This window comes from Pistacia vera, unplaced genomic scaffold, assembly GCF_008641045.1.
Source record: "Pistacia vera cultivar Batoury unplaced genomic scaffold, PisVer_v2 Contig19, whole genome shotgun sequence".
Lineage (NCBI taxonomy): Eukaryota > Viridiplantae > Streptophyta > Magnoliopsida > Sapindales > Anacardiaceae > Pistacia > Pistacia vera.
In genome coordinates, this window is record NW_022195990.1 from 219,000 (window position 1) to 244,539 (window position 25,540).

A 25,540-nucleotide genomic window follows, 5' to 3' on the forward strand; every position below is an offset into this window, starting at 1 on the left:
CCAAGTCCCAGTCCGATCAGTTTGACCGGCCGGCCTGGTCCGGGTTTTGAAACGGAGCTTTTCCCCCCTTGATTTCCCAAAAATGACTTCCTTTTTCAGTTTCAGACTTTTCAGACATCAACTTTGGTAGAAAAGGGGCATTCTTGTCATTCTTCAACATATATAAACAAAGAAAGGGGCTAACACTAATACCCATCTCCTTCAACTTCAAGTTCGGTATCTCACAAATTCAAAATTAGATCACATTAAAAATTTCAAACGGAATCGTCCATCGCCAACCACCTCACAGGTGGCCAGCACTACTCTTGGCTGCGATAGGCCATTTTGCGGTCAAGACACTGCAAAAAATAGAAATTATTTATTCTTCTAATAATTGATAAATAGATGTTCAGAGACTAAGGTTGGGGTCATATTGTTTGCTTCCAAAACTAAGGGGGAAACATCTTTTTCCTGATATTCTAAAGTAGTATTTATCTCAACAGATTAACAATGGAATATTCTAATTGAACCTAATCCACCATTAATATAAAATACTGTACCTTCATCTATTGCAGAACTCCGAATTTTGTCATTTACAGCCTGATTTCTTCTGTCTATTCCAAAGCGCTAAGAAAACTATAAATCACTCTTACACTAAAAGAATGTACAGGAAGAAAATTATGGGTCACTCTAGCTTAAAATATGTACACAAGGAATCTATCTCAACCAAGCAGAAGCTAGAAACCCTTTTTTTTTTTTTTTTTGGTTATAATTTTCTTCTTTTTTTTTCGCCATTTTTTTTCAAGGAAATAAACCAAATCCCCTTGTAAAATATTTGGTGTGAGGCTATAATAATAATACAGAATGTACATCAATCAATCAAAAATCTATACATGATTACAGTACTTTGTTTCCTCTTCATAGGTTGTCCTCCAAAGGCTTCAAAAACAGCCATGTTGAGGCTGTGGATCAACTTCAGCAATCAGCAATCAATAATAGCATCAGAAGTGTCAATAGCTATGCCTCTCCATCTAAAAAATGAGCAGCTGCAGCCTCTGCTGATTCTGCAACTTCAGCAGCTTCTGCGATTCTAAGTGCAATTGCTGCTTTGTAAGTTGCCAAATCAGCAACGTCCATGAGCAGTTGCGCCCTCTGACGTTTACCGACTGCTGATTCAACATATCTTTTTGCCGAGGCTTTAGCTTCCTCAACTCTAAGCATAGCATTCTGTTCTTCCATGGCATCTTGCTGCTCTACGATTGCTGTACAATGAAAGAAACATCAGATTTATATCTTCAGTGAAAGGAAGTCACCTAAAATGAAGTAAAACAGTTGCAATGAATGAGATCCGTTGGCATTTTACTCGTAACCATTTTGGTTTCTTATATATTCCATCAAATACTCCATCAAAAGAACTAAAGAGGAATCCAAACACAGTGCTTCACATTGGATGTTTTAATTAAATTTGCATGCCAACCCTAAATGATGCATCATCGCAAGAGCTATCTAAATCAACATCAGTTTTCAAAAGTTGATAAACAATAAATTTCATCGAGTTCCAGAACCAGCCTACAGGGCAAATCTAGAAATGGATTAATATTGGCATAAAACAACCTAGGTAACGCACAAAAATTTACAGGGGTTAGACTGAACAAACCTTGCATGAGAACAGGTTGTTTGCCTCTTCCCAATTGGCTAGCCTGCCGTTTGAAGGATCTTCTCTTTCGTAGTGCAGGCTTTGGAATCAAAGCAGGTTTTTTCACTTGCTGACCCTGCTAGAAAGGATTATCCAGGTCGATCAGATAAACCAATTGCTAAGCAACAAAAACTACATGTAGCTGAATTTGAATATATATACTACCCAAGTTTTCCGAAAACTAAAAAGAAGGAAACAGGGGAAAAAGGATCATGTAGAATAAAAGTTCAAAATATTGATTTGTAGTGGGTTGTAACTCCAACTCTTCCAAATATCTAGAATCTCAAGCAAATATAAAGCATACACTTTGCAGGAAATCTTTACCTGGAAAACCCTAAGTAGTCCTGAGCGCTTCTGCTTCCGTTTCTTCACCCAGTAACTATACACAGCTTGCACTACTTCCCTCCTACCCAGATCCAAGCAAAGATTAACTGCTGCTTCCTCATTAGAGTAATCATCAGGACTACAAAAGTACGCCTTCTCAAAGACATCAACCATTAACTCAAAATTATCCTCTGAAACATGGTTCTGAAGTTCATTTTCTGTGAAAAACTCATTATTGAACTTCTTTAGCCATTCCACATCTTCAGAATCCATGTCATAGTTCGCAGTCCTCCTTGTCAAAGCTCTAGATACCTCATCATTATTAATAGAGATATATGACTCTGGTCGGCAAAAAGGAACAGTAATACACTCCTCGTAACCTGACACCACCCAAACCCCAGGAACCGGGATAACCTTGGCTACAGAAGCATGAACGTTGCGATCAGAACATTCCTTGTAAAGATCCTTGAAAATTAGCCAGTCTTGTCTGTTGGGAAACTCTAGTTTCCAATTGTCATCCCCAGTCCATATAATATCATGGGTGACACGGTTAGACGAACAGGGCCTCATCATTTTTTGCGCTCTGTGGGTATATCTTGTTACTCCATCTTTCTTTACTACAAGAAGCCACTCTCTTGATGAAGACACTTCTAACATGACACTGGCTCCTTCTACCCTGTAACATCTGTCTGATTCTATAACCAATATACTTGCAGAGCAACAAGATGGAACCAAGTCTTGCCGTGTTTGGTCCTTGTTGCAATTGACTTCCTTGAATCTTGATGCAGGGCTACTTCGAATTGAACTCCTAAGCTTATTTTTGGACACCACAGAAGAGAAGGGGATGCCATTTTTCCTACTACTAACTAAATCAGAAACTAAAGTTCCACTACCTTTATGTGCACCACCCAGAGAAGGATTCCTGGCTCTCCTCCTCCTCAACGAACTCCTCCTTTTCTGAATTGTGCGAGAATTCAGAGCATTTCTATGCTGCACATTTCGCCCAGTTAACTTAGAAGCTCTGACAGAAGGATGTAATGCCACTCTGTTCACTGTACTATCAACTACAGGCATCATGGTTTTGGTGTCACATACATGGTCTACATCTTCATCAGAAGACTCGTAAGTTTGGTAGCTTCTGATGCTGGACATTATTTCATCATTCGAGTCCAAAGACACTAAATTATTTACAAGCACAGGTGGCAGGCGCTTTAACCTAATAAGCATACTGCAATGAATGTACATAAAACAGGAGGGTACCGCGGAAAAATCCAGAGAAAACGAAGGCATGACTTGCATGACCCCAAAAAGCTTGAACATACCAGCAACACCTATGGGAGGATCCTGAAATAAAATTCAACAAAAAAAATTCAATGGCAAGGAACAACACATAATCATTCAATTATAATTCTCATATTAAAAAGCAACAGAACTCATAATCAAACAAAAAGATCTTAACTCTGTGAAATTGAATTGGTTTCCGCAATCAGTATAAACCAAAATCCTTAAAACACACATACCAATAACAACTCAATAAGAAAGAAATGCATTCAAAAACAGGGCTATAGCAACTCAACAACTAAAGAACACAAAATGTAGATAAATAACAGCACACATACCCACAAAAAGCGAATTCCATACGTAGAGAGTGCTTCGTTGATCGGCTGTGAAAGCAAAAATGAAGCAAGCTCAGGCATTTCAAGTCTTGCCTTTACCATGTACCTCAAAACCAAACTCACAAAACGAGCAAACCAACTACTCCTACCAATACAAGAACTCTCCAAACCGATACCAAACACACGAAACCCTCCAACTTCTTCGTCTTCCCTCACAAGTTCCGCCAATCTTTCACTACCAACGCCACTCTCCTCACACTTCCTCCTCCTCTGTCTACGCCGAAACCGAATCCCATACATTTTATCACCCGAAAGCTCACTGCTTCTACCACCAAGTCTCTTCCTTTTTCTCCTATACACTATACCAAACATCTTGTCCATAACTTTCGCTTCTTTTTCTTCTTCTTCTTTAACTTTCTTGCACACTTTCGTTTCCTTCTCATTCTTAATAATCTCTGTGACATCTGTCTCTTCATCTTCTCTTTCTTCTTCATGCTTCAGCTTAATTTTTTCCACATGCGTCCACCCATTCGGCTTGCATTTAAGCCCACCAGGCCCATTCCCACTGCTCTTCTTGACCAGCGGTTGTTGATACCAGTCACCGAACTCGGGCCATAACCTACGACCCGAACGCAGAACGCGGGCCCCATCGGCTCCCTTTACCACTCCGAACACCCGAGTAGTCCGTCGCATACCCACCGACGGCATTGCCGTACGGTTCTGAAAACAACCGACTCTTCCTGACTCGATCTTCCTCGACTCACTGAGTTAGAAAGCTTCACTCGCTTCGAGCCGACTCAGTCCAAAATCTGCCCCAGCCTCGAATATCTCTTTCCGGGTCGGTTTTTCCAGTACATCTAAATAAAAACCGTCAGAAAACTCGACATTCACACCGATCTAGAAGTTATAACTCAGTTGTTTCCCGAGTCAGAATCCAAGTCAAACCACGAAAACTAAATAATAAATAAAAGTAATCGAGCACATAACATCGTAAAACAACAACCTAACGACAGCATAACAAAAGACTTTCGGACATCTAAAATCCAACAAATATAGAAAACAAAAAGAAGAAGGAGAAGAAGAAGAGACGGAAAAGAACTGAAAGAAGTTAAGATCTGTGGATAAAAGGGGCGAAGAGAGGTCGATTGGGCTGTGGGTTTCACGTAAGTCTTGTTGTGAGAGGGAGAGGGAAGTGGGTTTGTGGGAAGGGTGGCGGGCTAGGGTTTATGATGAAAACCACTACGCCGACTTAGGAGAGCCGTTGGATTGAAAGATGAAGGGCTGAGATCTGTTTGAGATGGTTTGATGGCTCCAAGGACCTTTTTTAATTTACTGGAGATTTTATTTTAGTTATGTTTTAGCTCTTAAGGAGAGAGGATATTTTTGGATTCGCAACAGAAGTGAAAAGACGATAACGGGAGGAGGATCGATCGTTTTGGAAGGGTTGTTTCGGGATTTCAGTAGAGCTGAGGGTAAAAGCGGCGATTAATTCTCCGGTGAATTTGGAAGGAAAATGGGAGAACAAGGTTGTAAATCTTGAAGCAGCAAAAGTAAAAAATTTAAAATGAAATATTTTCTGAGTAATTAATATTATTAAAATTCGTTTATTGCTTATTAATATTAACACGTGTCACATTTAAAATCATAAATAAAGGATTAACGTTAATTTATGTGATTTACCTCTTGGGCTTATAAGGTAGTAGGTTAATCTTTAAGAAAAAATTGGGCATAGAATTTGATTACGTCATCACTTTAAACCCAAAGACATTGTAAAGTAGGCGTGGGCAGTTTGGGTACCCCTCCAAAGTCAAAGGAATCGAAATTAAAACCAAAACCGACTGGTTCCTTTGATTCGGAATAAGAATCGGAACCATCGGTTTCGGTTTCTAAAACTTTGAACCGGAACCTATGTTACAGGTTCTGATTTCGGGTAACTTGAAAAATATCAATTATCCCCTATTTTTTAAAAAAATGACAAATAAACTCTTATAAAATTATAATTACACTCTTAACAATTAAGTGCAAAACATTAAATAATATATTTATTTATATTTACTTGATGTTTGATTATAAGTATTTAATTGTTTGTTTTCACCGATAACAAACATTTAAAAGCTATTATTTAACGTATATATCTTAATGTATATTAATTTCTTAATCAAATTATAAGTAAAACTTAAATATTAATAAGAATATTTTGAAAAATTGATCTTTTAATGAAAATTAATAAGACTTTTGATACTAAGATTAAAAAAAAAAACCAAAATTTTCTCATATATTTATATGATACGTAAACTATTCAAAAAACCCCTCATATGCAAAATATCCAAAAAAAAGCCCCCATATGCAAAATATCTAAAAAAACCCTATTCTTTAATATTATATCAATTTAGTCCTGGTTTTTTGAAACCACACAGTATCGATTCCAATTTTTTGAAACCGAAACATATCCTGTTGCGGCCAATTCCGAGTAGGAACCGAAACCGACACCCGAGTAGCCGTCGATTCCGGTTCTACCCTAAAATTTTGCCCACCCTGTTGTAAAGTAGTCATCAATTAATGACAATTTAAGGGGATATTTAATATACAATTTAAATACAAATTCTTAGTAAAAGAAATAAAAAAAAAAATTGTAATTAGTTTTGAGATATAATGTCAAATAATAATATCGTAATTTATAAAATTATAATTAGTTTTATTCCAAAAAAATCAGTGTAAAATTAATTTTCTAAAAACAGTTCTTAAATAATACTACTACGAATTTAAAATTTTAAGATATTAAAATATAACTATAAAATTGATTTCATATTTTAATTTTAAAAAATTTATTTCTTATTCTAAACAAGCACACCTCAAAATTTTAACTTGAATAACAACCATTAGGTGTTTAGCGGTCAACTAAAACTCTTGGATATATTATTCAAAATGTCTTGAGTTTGATCTTCTAGGTTGTCACTGAGGAGATATACCTGACTATTAATTTCAAGATATCGTGTGATTAATTAAAGTATGCACATATTGACCTAAACACTCTGATAAAAAATAAAAAAAATCACTTGAATTTATTTGCTTTAATATAATTCTTTTCATGGGTGGGAACTGGGAAGTTCCCTATATTCACGCCACATATTGATTGCAAGATTTTGACGAACACACAATCATACAAAGGTATCAATTAGGGTGCGTTTGATTTAGGAAATGTTATATTACTTGGGAATGCTGTATTACTAAAAAAATAGATTACCAAGGAATCTTTAGAGAAATGTGTTTGGTTGGTTGGAATAAATTGGTGGGTATTTGTAAATCTAGCGTTATTATTCTGATGCCCTAAGGTATGAAATTTACTTTTTCATATAATTTTCTTTTTTTGAAGGGAAGTGTAAAATGGTCAATTTGCATGCATTTTGAGATGTGGCCATTATAAAGTGTAAGGGGTGATGTCATTGAAGAGAAATGAGGGTAGAATGATCATAAAGTTGATTGATATGGTTAAATAGCGTACACGGTAACCAAGGGTATAATGGTATTTTCATACAAATCTATATGAATTAAGTATCCATAAAAGTGTACCAAGGGTAAATTAGTCATTTACCTAATGGGATTATTTAATTACCAAGTGTTTAAAATAAGTCAAATGGCATTAAATGAGTGCTAATCATTATGTTGTGGTAGAAATGACCAAACTGCCCGTATATGAAAATTTTATGCCAAAAGACCCTTATATCTAACTTTTATTGACCAATCATAATAAAGTAGTAATGAAATAAATATCTACAGGGTTTTAAGAGAGAGGAGTCGGCCTTGTACACCTCAAATGCATCATCTTCTTCTTCATCTCTCAAATCCAACATAAAAGCCACTAATCCAAGCATTTTATTCTCAAATTTTCATAGGATTTCAAGTTGAATTTCAAAGGAGATCGTCATTCACACTTTAAGAACTTCAATTTCAGGGTTTAAGGTGAGTTTCAAAACCCTAGTTGTTCTGATTTTTAGTTAAAAGAGAAATTCATAAGTGGTTATGTGTGTAAGGTAGAAAGGGTAAACCTTTGAAGCTAAGGAGGAGTGTCTTTGTACTTTGAATACTAAGGTAAGAAAAAAATTTCCCTTATGACTACAATTGATAACCCCTAAGGTTGATGAAACTTACATTTATTTATGTTAATTTGAGTGTGATACTATGTTTTGGTTATGGATTGTGTAAATGGGTATGTTGATTGATGTATGTGTACATCTAGAGGATGATTATGCCAATTAAGTGATTTGTAGTTGGACGATGTTTTGGCACTTTTTGGTTATGTAAAAATGGAGGTTTTTATGGCCTTTTATACTTAGAATGATATGGCAAATACTATGGATGTGCAAATGAAGGTGACATGGTTAAAAATGAAGAGAATTCGGATTTGGCTTTTTAAGACTTATATTGTACATGCTTCATTGAATCAGTCATAACTGAAGTTATAAAAGTCTGATTGAGGTTATTCTTGAAGTAGTAAAAATTTGAGAAATAGACCTAAAACTTTTATGTTTTAGCCAAAAATTAATTCGAACTGAAAGATGAGGAAAAAATTGATTGAATAGTGATGAACTGTATGGCATCCACCTCCTTAAATAAAATTCCCATTTTTTTTTTATAAATTCTAATAATCCACTGAATAATCTTACTGTTTAAATTCCTTACGTTGTATGAGAAATTGAATGACTTAAATTAATGAATTTAGTAGGAGAATATTCATGTCATGGAGTTTTGCTAAATTGATTGATGAGTTGTGCAATTGGTCAAGGTCACATGTTAAATGAATGAATAGTATGATTGAGCATGAGAAATGTTATCCCATATGTTTGCATTCATAATGGTAATGCATATAGCTTATTTAGTTGATTTATGAAAATATTTATGAAATGTTAAAGAATGAATTCCACAAGTCTCTTGAGGTATAAACCAAGATCAGAGGAATTGAATCTTTGTGGAAACCATGAGTCATTTGAGGTGACGACCAAGAACAAGGTAATTGTTCAAATGAATCCTATCGGATAATAAAGACTAATGTAAACTTCTTTCCTAGGCGTGCGTTTCTAGGTTCTCAATGGCCAAGGGATACTTAGGAAATACCCGGCTAGGGAGAGGTTTTACAATATGTTATAATAATATGTTTAGTTGAGATGATAAATGAGTGGATATGTTATGTAGATTACTAAATTGCCCTCCTTTTTAAATAATAATATAATATTATTTTTTAAATTATTTCTTTTAACCCCCTATATTTGAAATTTTGCTAAAACACCTCAACCATATAAAAACTTTAATTTATAGTAAAATCACCCCCACCCACCCCAAGCCACTGCCGGCAGCCGCCGTAATAGGGCACGACCGACCAAATCTAGCTAGTCGTGCGCCGGTAAGGCCTAATCAAAGATCCATGGCCAAAAACGGCTTAGATCTGGCTGTGAATATGGCTGTTTCACGGCCAAAGATGTGGCCGTGAAACAGCGGCCATTTCACAGCCAAAGATCTAGTGATGGCAATGGGCCAGGCCAAGACCGTGTACCCCTTGTCCTAGGCCCAAGCCCGACCTCATGAAAAAAGCCCAAGCCCGGCCCGGGCCCGTCATGGGTATGACAAGTAAAGCCCAATCCTAACCCAACAGGCTTTTTGTAACCTCAAGCTCGACCCAAGCCCGCCCATTTTTATAATGTGAATTTTTAAATATTAATAAATTTCAATTTTTTTCTAGAAACAATTTTTTAATATTAATTTATTTTTTAATACTCACCAAATATATAAATAACTTTCCACAAAGTGCATCCATCTATCCATGTAGGGTTTGGGAAGAATGAGTATTGTAGGATACTCTTGTTATTAAATATATGGTATAAGGGTAATTTAGTATAATTAATACTAAAATTGTTGAGCCGGGCTTGAAGACATACCCAGGCCCAACCCGTACCCGAGGTTGGGCCTTAAAATCAGGCCCAAGCCCATGAACATCGGGTAAAGCTCGACCTTTTCAAGACGGGCCGGGTCAGGTACTAGGAAATATCGGGCCCATTGCCATCTCTACAAAGATCTGGTCTTTTTACAACCAGATCTATGGCGTTTCACGGCTAGATCTATGGTGTTTCACAGCCACATCTTTGGTTGTGAAACGGCCAGATCTGGTTGTTTCCTGTGATCCATGGTCGGAAACGTCCTTATCGACACACGACCGGCAAGATCCCGCCAGCCTTCTACCGATATGTTGACTTTCGCTTGTGGCAAGCGGTGGTCTTAGGTGACTATGAGTATTTTGTTAACTTTTAAACTTTTTTGTGGTTAGGGTATTTTAGCTAAATTCTCAAATATAGGAGGTCTGGGTAATTGTTATTTGGTAGACATATGAGGGCAAATGTGTTCGAAATGATAAAAGATTAAGGGCAAAATAGGGTCAAAATTAAGATTACCTGGATAATCTTATATTAACACCCATTGGGAAGGTAATCTGATTACCCCTAATATTACTAATAGTAAATTCTATTTGCATTAAAAGATTATGTTATATTTTATTACTTGACAACCAAACGAGGGAATCTTGAAAATTAAACAAAGATTACAAGATTAATCTTATATCACCCCGAACCAAACGCAACCTTAATAAACAAATAAATATTAATTGAGTAAACGACTTTTTCCCACCCAAGGTTTGCCTTAATGACTTTTTCACCCAAATGGTTTTAAAATACCACTTTTTTTACCCAAAGTTTATATTCCATTAAATACCCAAAGCTGATTCCGAACGATTTCAATGGCAAAAATTATCAATGTCACTACCATTTGAACCTCCAGTCTCTTTTCTATGAAACTCCTCTCACTCCAACACTTGATTTCTCACCGATTTTCGACCACCGTAAAGTTAGAGTTCTCTGTTCTTAGCTTACTTTCGGCTGATTCTAGTAGCGAATATTCAATCGATTACCACCATTCGATCCACCAACCTCCATTCTACAAAATCCCTCTTATCTTGGCTCTTGGTAACTCGCTGAATGCCAGTTGAGAAAGTGAAGTGTATTTTAAGTATTAATGAAATATAAACTTTTGGTGAGAAAGTGGCATTTTGAAATTATTTGGATGGAAAAGTGTCAATAAGGCAAACCCTGGGTGGGAATAAGTTGTTTACTCAAAATTAATTAGATAAACTAAGAAATGTAATTTAATCTTTCTTATGTTAAAATACATTACAATATGTGTTACGAAACTATATACCTATATTTTATAGTTTTCGAAAATCATTAAGAAATTTTATACTTTTCGATTTTTGATGAACAACAAAATTAACCCCATAAATTATAAATTTAAGACATGTTTTGTTGAGTAAAGGACTTTTTCCCATCCAAATAACGGCATAATGACACTTTTTCACCCAAAACGTTTTAAAATACAATTTTATTACCCACAGCAAATTTTTGTTAGTAAATTTTATTGTGAAAAGGGATAGAGTGGTAAAAATTCGTTAAAAGGAAGGGCAGAATAGTCAATTAATATTTTGTATACAAAAATCAAAATTTTTAAATTCAAGTGTAGGTAATTGTAGGGCTGAATGGTTGCCGCGTGTTTTTTACTTTTTTTCTCATACTTCTTGTCTCATTCTCTTCTATTTCTTTCACTTTTTTTGCCCTTTCATCCTTCTTCTTTCTTTCCTTAATGTATTCTTTCTCATATCCAAACCAAAGCCAAAATGGCCAGTCCTCCCTCGCTTCTCCTCTCTTCACTACGCCTCCCACTACCTCCCCTCCGCTGCTCTGCCAACCTCCAACTCGCTCCACTTCCTCACCACCTTCCTTCCCCACATCTCCCGCATAGCAACACCTACCCATCCACTTCACTTCTCACTGTCACACCACACCACACCCCTCACTTGCTCTTCAAAACCCACCCACACACCGTCACCCTTGCTCACCGATTACCACCTGCAGTGCCGTGATTGTTATTCTGTATTTTCGAGTGATTGTTGTTCTGTATTTTCGGGTTTTCTTGTTGTGGCTTGTTTTTTGATGTTGATGGAGTACTCTGGAGTTTGTATTGAAGTTTGGGTGTTGTTTGATTGTTTATTTGGAGTATTCTTGTGTTTGGTCTGGCCGGATTAACCCTACCAGTCACTATTGTTCACTCCCCAACCCAGCTTGCACACCAACTATTCGTTAAAAATCCCCACCTAGCTAACTTTCTCCTGCCGATTTGGTTGGACGGTGAGAAAATTGAAGATTTTTATTTAGAAGGCATATTATTTTTATATCATTGTCCATTATTAATATACCCACTCTTTAAATATAAATTACTAATATGCCCTCATGTAATATAAATTAAGAATAAAATATTTATTCTTCCCTTCTTTTATTAAAAAGAACCCTAATTGTTTTTTCTCTTCTTTTTCGTTTTTTCCATCTCTTCTCCTCTTCCCTTTCTTCTTACTTTCTTCTCCCTTTCATTTACATTTTCTTCTTTTTTTCTTATATCAGTTCTAATTTTTTTTTTAATTTATTTATCATTTTCTTCTTTGTGTACTTACTCAGAATTACTACAGGGCATATTAGTAATTTAAATTTAAAGAGTGGGTATATTAAGTCAAATGGTAAAGGTTATTTTTGTCTTCACAATAAATATTATTGTAATTAACGGAAATTATTAATTGCGTAGTAAAATTATATTTTAAAAAGTTTTGGGTGAGAAATGGTCATTAGACCATTATTTGGGTGGGAAGAAGTGGTTTACTCTGTTTCGTTTTACAAAATGTTGGATATTTCATGTGTTTATAATGAAAGGGTTGGTGAGAAATAAAAGGCTAGATATCAGTTTAGATAGATATTTTTAGTAATTGAAAGTGACTTTTCATAAAATAAAAGATCAATAATACTATCCTTACAAAGAAATTCTACAAACATTTTCATACAAAGTGAAGTGGCAAAAAATGAATGAAAGAATAAAATAAAAAGTTAAACTCATTAAATTCACTCTTCTATTCATTTTTTATCACATCAATTTGTACGAAGATCTTTGTAAGTGTAGTATTACTCCTAAAAGATTAAGGAAGCCATAAGTTGTGGGCTTTCTATCTATTACTATACAAACTTTTGTTACATATTCCCATTAATTAATTTATATTTTTAACCTAATATTTAAATACATTACTGAAAATAAAGGATATAAATAAAATATATATTCCGCAAAGTGATTTGAGATGTAATACCAAAAAAGTAGAGTAAAATGAAAAAACAAGAGACTGTTTTTTTTTTTTTTCCCGTTATTTATTAGTTTTTAACGTCAAAAACAGTTTAAATATTATATAAAACATATTTTTAAATAATAAAAATAAATTGTATCTGATATTTTGACTTTGAGTAGGGGTAAGCATGGGTAAAGGGTAGAATTAGAACCGGAATCGATTGCATTAGGGTTCAGTTTCGGTTCTGGAAAATTGGAACTGAGAATTCTTGGGTCTAGTTTTGGTTCCTATAGACAGTGACAGATCCATGATTTTTGTCGAGAGAGGGTCTTCCGTGACTTTGCCATTATTTGTTAAACAACCAGTGAAAATTTTAAAAAATCATCAAACTTTAAGCAAATAAAATAATACAATATCAAGAACTTGAGAAAAAATAATGCAATAACATAATACTTTTCTACTTGAATAAACCTATAAGAAGCAAAATTTTGAGTAAATGTATTGAGTAAACCTTGAGCAAAACCTTCTTTTAATATATATATTTTTTAATTTTTGGCTTTAAAAAATTATAATATTAATTTTCATGACTTTGATAAGATCCGACCTAAGCTAAAGTCAACCATAACTTAAATCAACTCAACGTTACGTTGATTTTTAACATGAATTAATAAAAAATGGGGAATTTTCTTGGTATAAATATAGATAGTAACTCAAATTTCTTTAATTATTTTGAGCAGTTAAACGGTGATGTTTGAAATGTAAGAAAATAGTGGGTAATAGTGAAGAATAACGTCCTTTAAAACATATTTAAAGTTTTTATTTGGGAAAACATGTTCATTGTTAGAAACAAAATACAAAATAAACTCACAAGATCTATGTATTTTCCTCTCAAGTTAGAATAAAAAACCTCCAAAAAAATAAGCATGATTCAACCCTAAAATAATCTAAATTGAAATGAGCAATACACATTCCTAAAACTAATAAAACAGAAAATGGAGCTAATTGTGACACCTTGAGTAGTGAAAACTTCAACAATTTCAATCTTTAAAAGTTTTAAGAGCGAATATTATGAGAAAGAGAGAGAGAGAATGAGAGATTAAAGAATTTTGAAGATAAAATCATATAAAGCAGGTGGAGCCGTAGAGAAGAAGAACGGAGAGAGTTTCAAACTTTTAATATGATATACGCTTAGAATATATATTAATAGCAAGTATTTTGTGGACCTAGATATATGTATAATAGTTCTCAATTTTTTTTAAAAAAAAATTTGAGGGTGGGTCTGACTATATATATTAATAACAACTTTTTGTGGGTCTATATAATAGTAATTTTTTTTTTTTAAATATAAGGGTAGGCCTAGCCCTCAAGGGGCTGGATCCGCCGCTGCCTATAGAGTTGGAACCGGGAACCATAACTAAGGTTCGGGTATCTGGGCAGGAACTGAGACTAAATTATAATTTTTGCAAACTATTGGGGGTATACTTGTAATTTTTTTTGGGGGGGGGGTATTTGTCACTTTACAAAAAAATATGGGGTAATTGAAATTTACCTAGGTATCTGGAACCTATGTTTCAGACTTTCAGGTTTCTTCAAAAAAATGTATGGTACCCGGAACGATCACCCCTTTTTGAGAATATCTTGGCTCCAACACTAAATAATCATGTTTAATTTGTATAACAAAACATAATGCCCTTAAATTTAGCAATATAATATAGAAAGTAGAAACAAGGCAGTGGGAGTATTTGGAGCTACTCTATTGATATGGCCAGCCCATGCTTCGGCCCAATAGGCTGTACATTCAAATGCCTGCGTGTGTTGGTAAAATGAAGGGAATTAGGTGAATTGGTCAATGCTGTTGGTAACTAACTAATGGTTCATATTTGCCCATGTTTTTAATGAAGCCTGCTCAATGATGAGTGATGACCAAACGACGTCACATCAATTTCAGTCTGTGTAGTTATTTATTGTATACGTCACCTACCGGCTCAGTGCTCACATCCACCACATAAATTATTTTTTATTTAATAAAAATTAAGAAATGGACAATGATATTATATTGTTCTCCTTTCTGATTTTTTTTTTTTAACGTTTTAATAGGGTAATAATTTTAAATATTTAAAATAGCTATTTGTAGAATATTGACTGAGTTTATTCAATTATAAATAAATAATAATTGGTATGATTTCAATGTCCCACCCACCTTCTTCTTTGGATATATATGTATTAAAAAAATATGAAAATTTTAAATTAACACATTAATAATTGATTATATATATTTTTTTACTTTCATTTTTCAATTTACTTAAATGAATGCCTGTAAATTAAAATCAAGTTTTAAGTAAAAAAAAAAATTCAATATTAAAAACGTCTAATCTTTCTCTAAAGTTTGTTTCAAAAACACTTCTTTTTTTATAATAAAGTATTAAGAAGTTTATTAATAATTTATCATATAAATAAAATTTTGAATAATATTATTAATACAAAATTTAGACATAATATCAAAATTTAATTGATGTAATAATTAATTTGATTCTAACACATCAACAAATAATTATAATATTATTACAAAATTTTAAATTACACCTAAAACTTTTGAAGTAATTTAAATTATAAAATCTCTAAAAGGCTACCCTGCCCCACATTGGAGGCCACATAAAAGTGGATAATGCAATTAAAAACAAATAAAGCCAAAAGAAATAAATATAAAAGAAAAGAAGAAAATTAAAAAATAAACAAACAAATAAATAAAAAAGCTGATAACTGATAATTAAAGAAGAAAAATGAACAAAAATGGAGAATAAAAATTGAAGAGAGGCGTAACAAGAATGTTCTCCTGAATTTCCATTCGTCTTCCAGTTTAGTAGTTTACACAAACACCACCATTTTTCTTAAAAAAACAGAAATACAAAAAAAATCAACCCACTTTGATACTGATTTTGTAGTTTCGTTCGGAACACGAGTTTGAACTTCTTGTAAAAATATCTCCCCTTTGTTGCTTTATTGGTCCCTAAAACTTTGTTTTAAGCGCACCCATTTGGATTTTTTATCATTTCAATACCAGGTGAGCACTTTTTTTTGTTTAATTTTCATGTTTTTGTTGTGATTTTTCTGGGTTTGTGTTTTTATGTTCTTGTTTTTCTTCCACTTGCGTTTTTGTTATAGAAAAGTGAGTTAATTTTGGTGTTGGTTTGTTCATGATCAATGCATGTTTATATGGGTCGGTGCTTTTTGGCGTATCTTGAATGAGTTTTGCTTTGATTTTGATTTGAAATGGAAAGTTGTTGGCTTTTTTGTGTGTTTAGTTGCAATGAATGATTGTTTGTTGCTTGATTTGAATTTGCATGGTGAATTCCAAAGGTTGAAAGTGTTAATTTATATTCTCTTGTTTGGTTGCTGAGAAAACTTGGAAAAAGTTATCTTTTTTTTTTTTTCATGCTGATTTGGGTTGCAAAAGAGGAGGTTTTTGCTTGTGTATGATTAAATCTAGTTTTAGGCTTTGGTGGCTCTATCTTCTAGTTGCAAAGTGCAGAGAATTGATATGGTTTTGTACTATAAATTTGCTTTTATATTTTGTTTTTCTATGAATTGATTTGCTTCAATATTGAATGATTTGAACTGTATAGAAGCAAAATTTTGGAGGGTTTCGTATTTGGGTTCATCTCAGGCGTATTCTTTTGGACCATAAAGCAGAGTTATTGGATTCGTTTTGGAAGGAATTGAATTGCTAACAATAACATAATTCAGTTTATTGGATAAGTATTACAATGGGAACTTCTGAGGTGGTTCTCCAAGTTTTGTCTGGGGCTGCCCCTCGACTTTTGAGTTCTGACATTGGTTCAGGCTTTTTGGATTCAACATTCTCTTCTAGATTCCTCCTCAAATGTACAAAGAAAAGGGCTTCAAGGTATAAACAATTGTTCAAGTGCTCAAATATAGTACAAAATCACATAGGAGTGAGTCGATATATGGGGTTATGCAGTGATTCATTTGGGTACAATGAAGTTAACAAAGTGCAGCGTCTAATTTGCAAATGCCAAAAGGCTGAAAGTCTAAGTGGGACTATAGCAGCAGATGGAAATGGTACATGGTTTGTTGACAACGCAAAGACATTAAACCTAAATGGTGTGACCAAGAAACCAAATATTTTGGAGTTTGAGAATGTTCAGCAATTTGAGCAGGAAAATAAGGGTTTGGCTTCAAATGGTTCTGTTGGTACAGTTAGAGATACCACGAGCAAGACTAGTGTAGATTCTATTGAGGATGAAGCATGGGACCTACTTCGGGATTCAATGGTTTATTATTGTGGAAGTCCTATTGGTACAATTGCTGCGAATGATCCCACCAGTTCTAATGTGTTGAATTATGATCAGGTCTTCATTCGTGATTTTATACCATCTGGTATTGCTTTTCTGTTGAAGGGAGAGTATGATATTGTTCGGAATTTCATCCTTCACACACTTCAGTTGCAGGTAATATGGTAATTTAATCATAACATTATCTGTTTAAGATGCAGTTTTTCTAATAAAAAACTATTGGGGTCTGTTGATGTAAGAATATTTCTCTCATTTGTTGATTCCTGTTAAATGATGCACTAGATTGCTTATTTCACTAGCCATGCTTTTTCTTGCTCGCTGGATAATTTAGAAAGCTTCTATCGTCTATTTGGATAGCATCAATATACTTACATTTGTCTCGTCATGTTTTTCCTTATATTGCAGAGCTGGGAGAAAACAATGGACTGTCATAGTCCTGGTCAAGGGCTGATGCCTGCTAGTTTTAAGGTGCGCACTGTTCCGCTGGATGGTGATGATTGTGCAACAGAAGAAGTACTGGATCCTGACTTTGGGGAGGCAGCAATTGGTCGTGTTGCACCAGTTGACTCTGGTAAGTAAAAATTTATTTGCTTAACAAGTTTTACCCTGAGGCAAAAAGATCTCATTTGTTTTATTTGCAAATTCTAGGACTATGGTGGATTATATTATTACGGGCATATGGAAAATGCTCTGGTGATCTCTCAGTTCAGGAGAGAATCGATGTGCAAACTGGGATTAAGATGATTCTGAGATTGTGTCTTGCTGATGGTTTTGACATGTTCCCTACATTATTAGTTACTGATGGTCCTTGCATGATAGATCGTCGAATGGGAATTCATGGTCACCCTCTTGAAATCCAGGTAAATAAGTTCTTGCATCATTATTGTATCGTGTTTTTCGTTTGTTCATTCTTTCCTTTTTTTTATTTTTTTTCACTCCAGTTCTAGACTAAACAGCCTCATGTACTAGGTTGCAAGATTCAACATGACATTTTGTAAGAAAGTCTTTTGTTAAATCATAGAGACATAAAGTTTGGGGAAAGTATTCAGATAGTAATGATTTCATGGTTTCAAGGTTGTTGTTTACAAATACATCTATACTTCTTTTTCTGTTATGGTGGAACCTAAGAGATATCTCTATGTAAACCAAGGTTGCTATTTTTGTTTTTGGGTTGACAGTTTCGGATACGATATGGTGGTTGATAATGTTAGTGCCATATGGTGGGGTAGTATCAAATATGCTTTTCTTGTCTGATAATTAGAGCCTAGTCTGATTCCAAATGAGGTTTTTGTCCCTGTAGGCACTTTTTTATTCAGCATTACTTTCTGCACGTGAGATGCTGGCTCCAGAAGATGGATCAGCTGATTTAATCCGAGCACTGAACAATCGTCTGGTAGCTCTTTCCTTCCACATCAGAGAGTATTATTGGATTGATATGAGGAAATTGAATGAGATTTACCGCTACAAGACTGAAGAGTACTCATATGATGCAGTTAATAAGTTTAACATTTACCCGGATCAGATTCCTCCATGGTTGGTGGAGTGGATGCCCAATAAAGGTGGCTATCTAATTGGAAACTTGCAACCAGCTCACATGGATTTCCGATTCTTTTCTCTAGGAAACCTGTGGTCTGTTGTCAGCAGTCTTGCCACTACAGACCAGTCGCATGCCATATTGGATCTCATTGAAACTAAATGGTCAGATTTAGTAGCAGACATGCCATTGAAGATATGTTATCCTGCCCTTGAAGGTCAGGAGTGGCAAATTATCACAGGCAGTGATCCTAAGAACACGTAAATATATCTAACTTGATCTAGTCAGTGTTTTATTATTTTTCTCGATTTACTTAACATTCTCTTGATGTCATTGTTTCACTCTTGTTTTCTGTGTAGGCCTTGGTCCTATCACAATGGTGGTTCTTGGCCAACTCTCCTCTGGCAGGTTAGTTAAAGTTGCATACTTTGACTGTCAATACAATTACTGTTTCGGAGATAAAAGAATATTGATATTAATGTATAAAGAGAGAGCTAAATGCCAACATCTTTAATGTTGGAGTCTTTGGAAAGTCATAGTTGTAATATAAGAAGATAAAATAATAGGCATAAGGAGAAATCAGTTTAAGAATATAAAAAAAAGTGAAGATGGAGGGAAGAACTATAGAAATAGACTTTGGCTGACATTGTTTTCCTATATTTATTAAGTGGCATACAAGAAAATGCTAATTTTTCTATGAGTAATAGTAAGAAAATACCTGTCCATTTGTCCAAGAAACCTACATCTAAATTACAAAATACAAATATAAATAAAACTAAGGAACACTAATAATCATGTATTCTTGTTTGCATTTATTTTCCGAACCATAGTAGTGGCATCAATTTCATTTTTGTAGCAATGTCATCCTACAAATATTCAGGAGGTCCTATATAGGATCTGTGAACAAACGAGCAGTCTATGGACCTTGTACTTCATTCTTTTGATTTTTATGCATCATATATGCCTCTGATGATTAATACATAATGTGGTATCAAATGAGTGTAGCATTATTTGTCAACTGATATCTGGAATATTTATTTTAACACATTCAAGTGGCATTTTGCAGCTTACTGTTGCATGCATAAAGATGAATAGACCGGAAATTGCTGCAAAAGCTGTTCAGGTTGCTGAAAAACGCATAGCGCGTGACAAATGGCCTGAATATTATGACACCAAAAGAGCAAGGTTCATTGGAAAACAATCACGCCTGTTTCAGACCTGGTCAATTGCTGGATACCTTGTGGCAAAGCTTCTGCTTGCGGATCCAAGTGCTGCTAAAATTTTAATAACTGAGGAGGATTCTGAGCTTGTCAATGCTTTCTCTTGTATGATCAGTGCCAACCCAAGGAGAAAGCGCGGACGAAAGAATCCAAACAAGACCTATATCGTATGAATGTGACTCTAACTAAGACGGGGTAGGAATTCTCCCAATATATGGTTTGTTTTATCATCCTCTAACGCTGATAATAATAAAATGGTTATTAATTGTAGTATAGTTATTATTCTTTGAAGTTGTTAAGCTGAAATGGCTACATAGTCATAATATTATTTTGTAAAGATTATTTATTCTGATGTAGGAACATCATAGCTCTTGAAACATTAATATATAATAATAGAGCACATTATTTGAGTTCATTGAGTCATATAAAGCTTATTGTGTTTGACCAATGTAATTAGATTATGAGTAAAGTCCTGGTATGCAATCATTTGTACGTAACATTCTTAGATCATTTCATTTGGAGTTTAGCTATGTTGTCGGAGGCATAACATTATCCCTCATCGCTTCCACATATTGCAACCTTGATAAGGTTCTTGATGTTTCATCTAGTAGGTTGCTTTATCTTGGCGCATTTTTAACCGTAAAATCCCATACCCACTTTCTCCAGTGGGGTTTTAAGAGTTACATTCTTACCGTATTGTCTTTTACCCACTTCTTATAGTTAGTGGGGTTCGGATTTTTTGTCTTACCCACTTTTCATGGTGGTGTTTAGAGTGTGTCCCTCGTGATTCAAGATGAAGTCTTGAGTTCAAATTAAGGGGGATGCCCTCTGAGCCCTACCATAGAAAGTGGGGAAGTGACAAATCCGAGCCCCATCACAGGAAGTAGGTAGGACAATACGTAAGAAGGTAACTCTCAGGAGTAAGTGGGTATGGGATGTTACATGAATTTAATTTTTATTGAACAATTCATGCACTAGATTCATAAGTTATGACAGGATTTGGGTTGAATAAATATAATGATACAAGTTAGTTTGAAATGGTAAGTGCCAATAACAAGTGGTCAAGCTTCTTCCCTACATTAACATCATCCAACTTTTATCTATATGCCAATATATTATATGGGATTTGTGATTTCTTGGTCCAGCAGCTTGTTCATGATTGTGTTTTGGACAACTCTGTTTGCTCAAAAGACAACAGGTAAGTGCAAGGTTGAAGCCAGTAAGTTACACAGTATTCAACAATGGTGATCTCATGTTGAAGCTGGCTTTAGTTTTCTNTTCATGCACTAGATTCATAAGTTATGACAGGATTTGGGTTGAATAAATATAATGATACAAGTTAGTTTGAAATGGCAAGTGCCAATAACAAGTGGTCAAGCTTCTTCCCTACATTAACATCATCTAACTTATCTATATGCCATTATATTGTATGGGATTTGTGATTTCTTGGTCCGGCAGCTTGTTCATGATTGTGTTTTGGACAACTCTGTTTGCTCAAAAGACAACAGGTAAGTGCAAGGTTGAAGCCAGTAAGTTACACAGTATTCAACAATGGTGATCTCATGTTGAAGCTGGCTTTAGTTTTCTGCTGAAACTTACAAGCAATAAAGGACAAATGTTTCTCTTGAAACATAGGTTGTTTTCCCTTGGTGTTTTGTAAGGACTTGGTCTTTGCTCAATCAAGATAAACACTTAGATCAAATGAATATTGCTGCCAGAAGGGTAATGAAAGATTGCATGATGCTTTATAGATTGTTGAATTATAAAAATGATTGTGAACTATAAGATTGAAAACTACTTATTAATATTATTCTCATAAATCATGGGCACTTGTATGGTCAAAGTCATTGTTTTCTGTTTCTAAAGATTTAAAAAAAAATATATATATTTGATATATATATATATATAAGAGTAAACAACATTTCCCACCCAAGGTTTGTCTTAATGAACCTTTTTCACCCAAAAAATTTTAAAATATCACTTTTCCACCCAAAATTAATATTCTGTTACTACCTAAAGTCGATTTCGACGACAAAAGTTCTCTCTGTCACTACTATTTGAACCTAGGTCTCTTATCTACAAAACCCCTCTCACTTCGATACCTAATTTTTGGCCTATTGTTGACCACCGCAAAGTTAAGGCTTCATGTTCTTAGTTGATTTTCGATTGATTCTGACGTGAATATTCATTCGGTTACCACTATTCAATCCCCCGACCTTTACTCTACAAAACCCCTCTTATCTTGACTCTTGGTAACTTGTCGAACACCGGCTGAGAAAGTGAAATGTATTTTGGTTATTAACAGAATAAAACTTTGGGTGGGAAAGTGGTATTTTAAAACTTTTTAGGTGAGAAAGTGTCGTTTACTCTATAGTCCATATATAAAGAGATATTAGGTTAAAAATGAATGAAAGTGATGAATATATTCAATGATAATAAGCTTGATGATGTCTACAAAGCATGCCTTGTGTGAATTGTCATAGATAATAGGCTTTCCAACACCCATAATCATATTACTCTTTAATTCGCAGATTCTGCTAGTTAGAATTTCACAGATCATGCCTGGTGACAGCTAGGAGATAACTGGACCTTATTATATAAAAAGAATGTAAATAACTGAAGAATCTTATATTTGAATAAGTAAATAAATTATAAGGTAGTAAAATACACTACCTTCCCTTTGATTTCAATCCTCTTAAATTATCAATATCTTGACCATGAATCATTCTCTTAGACTTCTGCTACCTCTTTATGGTAATTTTATGTTTTATGAAATCAGTATAAAATCCCATAAAGAAAAAATACATGGGAAGTTTATGGGCCCTACGTGGGCCCATAGTCCACATAAGTTTGCCACATGGCCCGTTCTCATTTTGCCGGCCCATTCTCCACTCTTCCTCCTTTCCTCCCTTCAAAACCCTCTCTTTCTCACTCCATTCTCTCATTCACTCCTCCTCTTTCTCCTCTCCCGGAAAGGCACCTTCACCACCATGCAACCATGCGCCGACGACGCCGCTGATGATCCCGACAATCTCAGCTTCACTTCCACCACCACCATTAACAATGCCCAAGAACTGAAACGTAGTACAAGTTCAGGCTCAGAAACCACAACATGGACAAGTTCAACCACAACCACAACCACAATCTCAAGCGTCACCTCCTCCTCCACCACAGCCGCCAAACACCAGCACGCGCAGCCATGCAAAGACCCGTGCTGGCATGCAATCCACCGCGCGACCTCCACAAACCCTAATGCACTCACGTTAAGCGACCTCCGCTTCGTCCACCGCCTCGGCAGCGGCGACATCGGCAGCGTTTATCTCGTGGAGCTGAAGCACGCCGCCACCGGCTGCCTGTTCGCTGCCAAAGTGATGGACAAGAAGGAGCTCGTGGGCCGAAACAAAGAGAGTCGGGCGAGAATAGAAAGGGAAATATTGGAAATGATCGATCATCCTTTCTTGCCAACTTTGTATGCCACGTTGGATTGTCCAAGGTGGTCGTGTCTGTTGACCGAGTTCTGTCCCGGCGGTGATCTTCATGTCCTCCGACAACGGCAGCCGGAGAAAAGATTCTCAGAATCCGCAGTCAGGTACGTGTTAATTAGAAAGTTTAAGAAAATATTTAAAAAATTTGATTTAGAGAGAGCGTGTGTAGCGAATAATGATGCGTGATTATCATGAGTGGGGTACGTTTAATTATGATTGCATGTGGGGTATATGATGGGTTAATCTTATAAAATATGTCTCTTCAAGGGTCATGACTATGAGCCCACATCGCTTTTGGTGTGTCTGTCGTCCACTGGATCATATTAGGAAATTTTGTATTTCAACATTTTAGGATATGAGGAGTTTTCTAATTTTTTGTTGTTGCTTAATTAGGAAAATATTATTATAAATTTGTAATAATATTTATGTGTAATTAATAATTTCTAAAGTGGGCGTTAATCATCAACTTTACAAAATTAATGTCTGTTAGAGATATTATTATAGCTTTCCTTTTATGTTTTCGATGAACTTGTCTTTTTCTACTTTTGTAATCTCGACCATTCTAGAAAAATTCTAATCTGTCCTTATCTTTCTTTTTTGTGGAATTATTTCAAATGGTAAATATATCACAATTCATTCATATATATATATATTTTAAATTTTAGCCACTATTTTGATGAAAACAAAAAAAGAGAAAAAGTTAAATTTTGAATTAGGATTTGATATAACCATGATGTGGGAAATTACCCCTTATTGTCTGGATTTTTATTCCCACTTTCCAAATTTGGCCAGGATATTAACATTGTAAAATTGTATTATTATTATTATGGTATAATTGTAATTTTCTAAGCATAAATATCCTCTTTGACACCATGATATCAGCTAATGCATCCCGTGGACCCCCTCCGTATAAGATTTTAACTACGTTATACAAATTTAACGCTATCTTGTAGCGCGTCCAACATTCATTCTTCTATATATATATTTATTTATTATTCTTTCATTTAAATAAACAATGTAAAATTATGTGGATTAATTGAATATATTATCCTTATCCTTTCCTAATATTTCTCTCTAGATTTTATAAAATTTCACATGAGGATGTTAAATTAATTTTGTAACTAAGACGATTGGTCAAACGGACAATAAAATTATCCTTCAATTAATGGACCTCACATTGTCTACACTTTTTCTTTATCATTATTTTCTACTTTTAAGTACTGTGATCTTATGTAATGTGATTAAAAGTTTTCCTCACGCGCTGTTCTCGCGCATGGGGCTTGGACTACAATTTCCGTTCCGTGTATTTCAGGTTCTATGCATCAGAAGTGGTTGTTGCTCTAGAGTACCTACACATGATGGGGATAATCTACCGAGATCTGAAGCCCGAGAACGTCCTGGTAAGATCTGACGGTCACATCATGTTGACAGACTTTGATCTCTCTTTAAAAAGTGAAGACTCAACATCAACGGCTCAGGTCGTCTCTGATCAAAACCCACCAGTCAACAATCAACCGTCTAATTACCCTGTTGATCCACCTCAATTTGGCAATTCATCATGCATCATACCCAATTGTATGGTGCCAGTTGTCTCATGCTTTCACCCGAGACGTAATAAACGTAATAAAAGATTAAGAAACCGTGGAAGCCTCGAGATAATCGCTGAGCCGCTTGATGTAAGATCAATGTCTTTCGTTGGGACTCATGAGTACTTGGCCCCAGAGATCGTATCAGGTGAGGGTCACGGTAACGCAGTGGATTGGTGGACTTTAGGGATATTCATATTCGAAATGTTCTACGGAACGACACCATTTAAGGCTATTGACCATGAGTTAACCTTGGCTAACACTGTGGCTCGAGCCCTCGAGTTCCCTAAGGAACCATCCGTGCCCGGACCTGCTAAGGACTTGATTACACAACTTCTTGTGAAGGACCCAACCAAGCGAATGGGTTCGACGATGGGGGCTGCATCCATTAAGCATCATCAATTTTTCAATGGTGTCAATTGGGCATTGTTGAGATGTACAAAACCGCCGTACATCCCTCGGCCAGTTATGTGTCGAGATATTGTTGCCGTTGATAGTAGTACTGATAATTCTGTCGAGTATTACTAGCACGAAGAAATTTCAAATTCGATAGCAATACTTTTTAGATTAAGGTTAGATAAAGCTTATTCT

The 25,540-nt window shown here is 35.0% G+C and overlaps 3 protein-coding genes across 3 annotated transcripts; 2 read left to right on the forward strand and 1 right to left on the reverse strand.

The window, feature by feature from the left end:
• Nucleotides 1–524: 524 nt before the first annotated feature.
• On the reverse strand, nucleotides 525–4,586 carry LOC116127210. Its single transcript, XM_031412864.1, has 4 exons — nucleotides 3,619–4,586; nucleotides 2,000–3,343; nucleotides 1,637–1,751; nucleotides 525–1,241 (listed from the first exon to the last, which is right to left on the reverse strand). The coding sequence occupies exons 1-4, from the start codon at nucleotides 4,321–4,323 to the stop codon at nucleotides 997–999; spliced, it is 2,409 nt and encodes an 802-aa protein (XP_031268724.1). The 5' UTR covers nucleotides 4,324–4,586; the 3' UTR covers nucleotides 525–996.
• A 10,987-nt stretch (nucleotides 4,587–15,573) lies between these two features.
• On the forward strand, nucleotides 15,574–20,293 carry LOC116127176 (neutral/alkaline invertase 3, chloroplastic-like). The gene is made up of 7 exons (XM_031412828.1): nucleotides 15,574–15,872; nucleotides 16,435–17,280; nucleotides 17,530–17,695; nucleotides 17,773–17,984; nucleotides 18,425–18,918; nucleotides 19,018–19,066; nucleotides 19,725–20,293. The coding sequence occupies exons 2-7, from the start codon at nucleotides 16,576–16,578 to the stop codon at nucleotides 20,049–20,051; spliced, it is 1,953 nt and encodes a 650-aa protein (XP_031268688.1). The 5' UTR covers nucleotides 15,574–15,872; nucleotides 16,435–16,575; the 3' UTR covers nucleotides 20,052–20,293.
• Nucleotides 20,294–22,845: 2,552 nt separating this feature from the next.
• LOC116127177 (serine/threonine-protein kinase D6PKL2-like) lies at nucleotides 22,846–25,519 on the forward strand. The gene is made up of 2 exons (XM_031412829.1): nucleotides 22,846–23,467; nucleotides 24,676–25,519. The coding sequence occupies exons 1-2, from the start codon at nucleotides 22,869–22,871 to the stop codon at nucleotides 25,475–25,477; spliced, it is 1,401 nt and encodes a 466-aa protein (XP_031268689.1). The 5' UTR covers nucleotides 22,846–22,868; the 3' UTR covers nucleotides 25,478–25,519.
• The last annotated feature ends 21 nt before the right edge of the window (nucleotides 25,520–25,540 follow it).